The sequence below is a fragment of the Mesoplodon mirus genome, assembly GCF_964341445.2.
Source record: "Mesoplodon mirus genome assembly, chromosome: 4".
NCBI classification, from domain to species: Eukaryota; Metazoa; Chordata; class Mammalia; order Artiodactyla; family Ziphiidae; genus Mesoplodon; species Mesoplodon mirus.
In genome coordinates, this window is record NC_138979.1 from 150,668,906 (window position 1) to 150,674,905 (window position 6,000).

General features: G+C 43.1%; 1 protein-coding gene across 5 annotated transcripts in view; it reads right to left on the reverse strand.

Moving 5' to 3' along the window:
• Nucleotides 1–5,707, reverse strand: part of PPP2R5E (protein phosphatase 2 regulatory subunit B'epsilon) — a 159,160-nt gene extending 153,453 nt beyond the window's left edge. For 3 of the 5 annotated variants that reach the window (XM_082619905.1, XM_082619907.1, XM_082619906.1), the window contains exons 1-2: nucleotides 5,129–5,707; nucleotides 2,491–2,654 (exon numbers count right to left, since the gene is read on the reverse strand). In XM_082619905.1, coding sequence (XP_082476031.1) covers nucleotides 2,491–2,647 — 157 coding nt within the window. In that variant the 5' untranslated portion in view covers nucleotides 2,648–2,654; nucleotides 5,129–5,707. The remainder of the gene's footprint in view (nucleotides 1–2,490; nucleotides 2,655–5,128) is intronic. The other 2 variants (XM_082619904.1, XM_082619903.1) reach the window with 2 other exon arrangements.
• Between the last annotated feature and the right edge of the window lie 293 nt (nucleotides 5,708–6,000).

Here is a 6,000-nt window from a genome sequence, read left to right on the forward strand (position 1 = left end):
TAGTATTATATGATCTTGTTGCTCTCCAATGCTCCTATGCTGGCAAAACATACAAGTTCACAGAAATCATATTCTTGGAGAGCAGAATTCTTGGAAATTTTACAATACTATCAGATTCCACTTAAAATATGAGAAAAGGATATACAAATGGCCAAAAAGCACATGAAAAGATACTCAATGTCACTAATCACTAGGGAAATGCAAATAAAAATCACAACGAAATACTACCTCATACACATTATGATGGCTATTATCAAAAAGAAAAAAAAGGAAAAGAAAATAACAAGTGTCTGTGAGAATGTGGAGAAATTGGAAGAAGCCTTGGGCATTGCTGGTAGGGATGTAAAATGGTACAGCTGCTGTGGAAAACAGTATGGCAATTCCTCAAAAAATTAAACATATGCTCCAGCAATTCTTCTGGGTATATACCCAAAAGAAGTGAAAGCAGGGGCTCAAAAAGATATTTGTACACCCATGTTCTCATAGCAGCATTATTCACAATCACTGAAAGGTGGAAGAAACTCATGTATCCATTGACAGATGGATAAACAATATGTGGCATATATATACATACACATACACGCACACACGATGGAATATTATTCAGCCTTAAAAAGGAAAGAAATTCTGACACATGCTACAACATGGACGAATCTTGAGGACATTATGCTAAGTGAAATAAGCCAACCACAAAAGAGACAAACATTGTAGGATTCCCCCTATAGGAGATACCTAGAGTACTCAAATTCACAGAGACAGTAGTGGTTGCAAAGAGGTTAGAGGGAGGGATAATGGGGAGTTAGTGTTTAATGGACACAGAGTTTCAGCTGGGGAAGATCAAAAGTCCTGGAGATGAGTGGTGGTAATGGATGTACAACAATGTGAATGTACCTAATGCCATGCTTAATGCACACTTAAAAATAGGTAAAATGGTCAATTTTATGTTATATATATATATTACAATTTTTTTTAAAATGAGATAAGAAACAACAAAATATTAAAACATGTGCCAAATTCTTCTCATGTATGCTTCTTTCACTATCCACAAAACCAACACCATGGCTCTGAGTGGTCAGTTAAGTTCTAATTTAAATGTTTACCATGGGCCCCAAGAAATTAATATAACAAAGTTTAAATTTGTTCTAACCCTAAGAAAGTTTATACTGCTTCCTCAGAATAAAGTCCTTTGCCAGATATAGACGCTAATAGCTATTACATGTCTATTTCAGATTAAATAAACTACTAAAGAATCCAATATACCTCCCAACTTTGTATTTCAAGTACTGTTGCTTTTATCCCTAGCGAGTTTTTCCTTCATTTTTCTTCCAAAGCCTCATAAAGACTCTTTTCATTTTTACCAGCAAAAACTTTAGTCAAAATTTTCTCCCCGCAAACTCATATGAGCTCATCTTCATTAACTGTTGATATATCATCGTTACAGTAAATAGTATTCATTTCATGTTTACCAATTTCAAGTATAAACATGGAAATCTCATTTATGAATCTCCCTCCCTTAAAAAAAAATGTTCATACGGGAAAAACAGAAGTTTGAAATATCCTAGGCTACATTTTGAGGATCTTTTCTAGTCACACTCCAGTTTTTCTTTTAATACCTTCTGATTTCACAAATTGTTACAGAAATAAATGTTCACTAACTAACTAGCAACCAAGTTTTTTGATTTCCTCTGAGCCACTAAAGCGCATTGTATTGTTCACGTCCCCTTTCTCCTCACTCTTAAGTGTTCAGCAGACAAAAATCTACCTTCAACGATAGATTCCAATAGCTCCATGCTATAAATGCTATGTTCGGATACATTTCAAACAATGCTTGTTCATAAACATAAAGTAAATAGATAAAAATTAAAAGGAACAAAAAGTACCCACATACTCAAACAAAAGGTAAAAGCTTTAATTTAGAAAAAAAAGGTCTCATATTAATTCCATAAACAATACGATCATCAAATACTTTTTCTATTTGTACTATCTGAAAACAAAAATGCATGTAATCAATTACTGATAATTTTTTCTCATTTTAAAAAAATGAATTATTTCAAACATCATTTTCTATATGTAAGTTAATGGCACCATCTCCTCTACTAGGTCTACCTCCTGTGATTAAAACTGTACAATTTGTAGTTGTCACTGCATACGATGTATACATCTAAATGTCAGCAGAAGACAATAAGAAAAACACAGACCCAGACCTCATAAATTTTCTGTGGCATTCAGTTTTTCTACTTATCAATGTGAGAGATTCTCTGATCATAAGTTTCTTTTCATTTGCCCATGGCTATTTATATTAAATTGAACCCTTTAAAAGGGGGAGTGGGTGTATCACACACCAATAACTTCAACATGTCGGAAACCTCCCATCCCTTCAATTTGCAACACGGAATTTTAACAAATATGGAACTCTACAAAAAAGAAAATTATATACAGATACAAAAAGATCAACTGAAAAGGAATCCATCACCTGGTCATGAGCCTTACCTTTTAGCAGCGGCAGAGGTGTTAACTCAATAGGCTTGCCTTGAGACCTAAACTGTGAGGAACTTTGCGACCTCTTCTGTCTGGCTTTTCTGACGGACTTCCGAGAAAATCCGTCTACTTTATCCACTGATGGAGGAGTAGTTGGTGCTGAGGACATATCCCTACTGAAAAGAAAGAAGTATCATCAACACATTCCCGAGGTAGAAGCGTACAAGTGAGTTACTCAAATTCTAAAATTCCCATACACTATTTTTGAAAATGGGAATATGTTTAAAAGAAAGCAAATAAAGCCAATTAAGAGCAGTCACATGTTCAATGGGAAAACAGAAAAACTTGGTGGAAAATAGAATATAAGTACTGTATAAGCAATATTGTAATGCTAATGCATTGTGCTACTCCCACTACGATATGCATTTAATATGTTCATTTAGGGCTTCCCTGGTGGCGCAGTGGTTGAGAGTCTGCCTGCCGATGCAGGGGACACGGGTTCGTGCCCCTGTCTGGGAAGATCCCACATGCTGCGGAGCGGCTAGGCCCGTGAGCCATGGCTGCTGAGCCTGCGCGTCCGGAGCCTGTGCTCCGCAATGGGAGAGGCCACAACAGTGAGAGGCCCGCGTACCGCAAAACAAACAAACAAACAAAAAAACAAACAAAAAAAGATGTTCATTTATACTTGAACATCTACTCATTTTCTAACTGCACAGCTCTTCTCATCTTGAGATCCTGAAGTAATTGAGGAACTATTCTGCAGTTACAAAATTTCCATCCAAACATTTTCCCAAGATAGTTAATATTATGAATGGGCTCTAGAGTTGAAACTCTTATGGTACTTCAAGAGTCTACACCGCTGTATCACAGCAAGGTGAAATTTACAATTTCTCAACTACCAAGACTACCAAGACATTCTCAACTACCAACTACCATGACTTCTAATGCAATGTGCTGTGTTAGCTATGATAAACTACACCACACCACAAAGGAGGACAAGCTAGGTTACTTTAAACAGAACACATAAAAGGCATAATTAAAATCATTTCAAAGAAGTCTTCTTTTTGAATGAAGCCATCTGAAGTTACTAAAGCTTAATAAACAAAACTATGATGAAATGGTACACCAAAGTTGAAATAAAAACAAATTCACAGCCTACTTAGACAACCAAGTTGAGTTCCCTTGAAGTTCATCATCAAATATTAATTTTCATTCTATCAAACTAATGAAACTGAACAGTTCTTTGGGATTTTTTTTAACATTCTCAAATCATTAAAATGAAGGCTATTTCCTAAAAGTAACAAGGATTAAGCTCAGTTTCATTCACCAATTTAAACAGATGCCATCACTTCTATGGCACTGAGGCTCGAGGCCCCATGCTCCATGGAAGATTAATGGCAGACTTGAATAGAAATAACGCACATGGGGGAAATGCTGAAATGCAATTACTCACCTGTCATTCCAATACATAACATAAGTGTTTTTTAACCTCTAAATAAGAGTAAGGGAGTTTCTTCCTGAATGTGTGAGAATAAAAAGTTACCTGGATTAGCTGGATTCTGACAAAGTAAAAATAACAAAAACATAAACAAAAAACAAACAAAACCATATGACGTTGAGGTTTGGAATCTTGAAGTCCTGTTTGGTACTCTTTTTTAAAAAAGTTTTTAGCAATCTAATTTAGCCTTAAATAAAATGTGATAGATAAAAAGGAATTGCAAACCATGAATGATTATAGAAGAAGTAAGATGACTTAAAAATTTATAATCACTGCATCTGCAAGAAGCTCCACATCACATTTGTATGTTGTAAATTTAGGGGCTGCTTTTCCAATCTGGTATGTGAATTATTTAGACTACATTTAACCCTCACAACACAAGATTTCCGTAAATCCTGTTCCTCCTCCACTCTTTTTGTCTCTCCTTTATTCTTTATCTCCCATCTCTAAAGATGATTTACTGGTAGCAAAAAAAAATTTTTTTTAATCATTTGCCCCTTTTGCCCGCGGCCCAGGGTAAACGTCAAGGATCTCAACCCTAAAGCGCTGCAGAATTGAACGTGCAGTAGCAGCGGGTCCGTACAAAGCCCGGGGAAACAGGTTTCGCCCTGGGCTAGGACGCCCGAAGCTTTATCATCCTCTAAGCATTGGGCACGGGGCATTTCCATGGCACAGGATAACCCAAAGGGGGTACTGGGGTGGAGGAGAAAGACAGAGAAGAGGTTGGTCTGTAGGGATGCTCACATACTCCGTTTGCTCCCACCCACCCCACCCCACCCCGCGCCACCCCAAGCCCTGGAGAAGATAAGCTGCTACAGAATCCTTCTCACTACACCAATCCCCCTTTCCTCCCCGCCCCCGCCCCCGTCAGTGGATAAAGGGGGACAAGAATACGCCTCCAATGCCGGAAGGTGGAGAAAAAGGGGGGTGGAGGGCAGAGTGAATGAAAGGCATCTTCAGAAGCATTTGCAGGTAAATCAGACAAGTGGGACCGGCGCTCCCTCTCCCTCACCTCACCCCATCGCACCCCTCGCCGGCCCAGGCCAGGCCTTCCCCAAGCCGGTGCCCTGCAGGTTCCCCAGAAGGTCGGGTAGGAGGCAGGAAAGGAGGAAAGGAAGCAAACGAGCCGCGGTGCTGGAGGGACGAAGTTACCTTGAAGCTTCTGGAGAAGAATCCGAAGATGATCTGTGGTTTCGGAGGGGCGGGAGACGGGAGAGAGGGCCGCAGCGGGGGCGGGTGGCGGGACCGGGGCGTGCGGGGGGAGGTCCGGACAGCGGCAGGGAGCCCGGGGCGACGGCTGTCCGGCGCGGCGTCCCTCCGGTTCCGCGGCAGCGGCGCCTCTAGGCCTCACGGCCGGACCTGAACCTCAGCGCTCCGGCGGCGGCGGCGGCCTCACGATCCTCCCCCGCGGGCCCGTCCCATCAAATCGGCACCGACCCCGCTGCGGCTCCGCCGGTGGCTCCTCGCTCACATTCCCGGCGGGCGGCGCCTCTGCTCGTTGCCCCGGACCCGGCGGCTGCAGCGACGACGAGGGGAGGGGGGAAGGGAGGGAGGAAGACTGGAGCCGCAGCGGCAGCAGGAGGAGAAGGAAGGAGAAGAAGGAGCCGCTGGGGCTGGAGCCGCCGCTGCCAGAGCCGCCGTTCGGTGCCCGCGGTAGGTCCCCGTCAATGCCCCTTTCTCACTCCTATTGTCAATATCACCGGGCAGCTGAGTCCATGGCACACTCGCAACCGAACCTTCTGGCCAGCAGCGCCCGCCTCCAGCGCCCACTCACTGGAGGCTTCAAACGGGAAGCGAGGCCTCATTGGCCGGCGTCCGCCTTCACTCCCTTGTCAGCATGTTGGGCTGAGACCCGATCGGGGATTGGCGGCGGGGGGGCGGAGAAACAGGAGGGTGGGAAGAGAGGAGGCCGAGGATTGGGCTGAGGCGAGAGGGACCCGGATGCAACCGCGATCTCCGGCCGCGCTGCCGCCGCTTCCGCCAGGCGGTGGGGTAGGCTGAAGCGGGGAGTCGCCGCCGCCGCC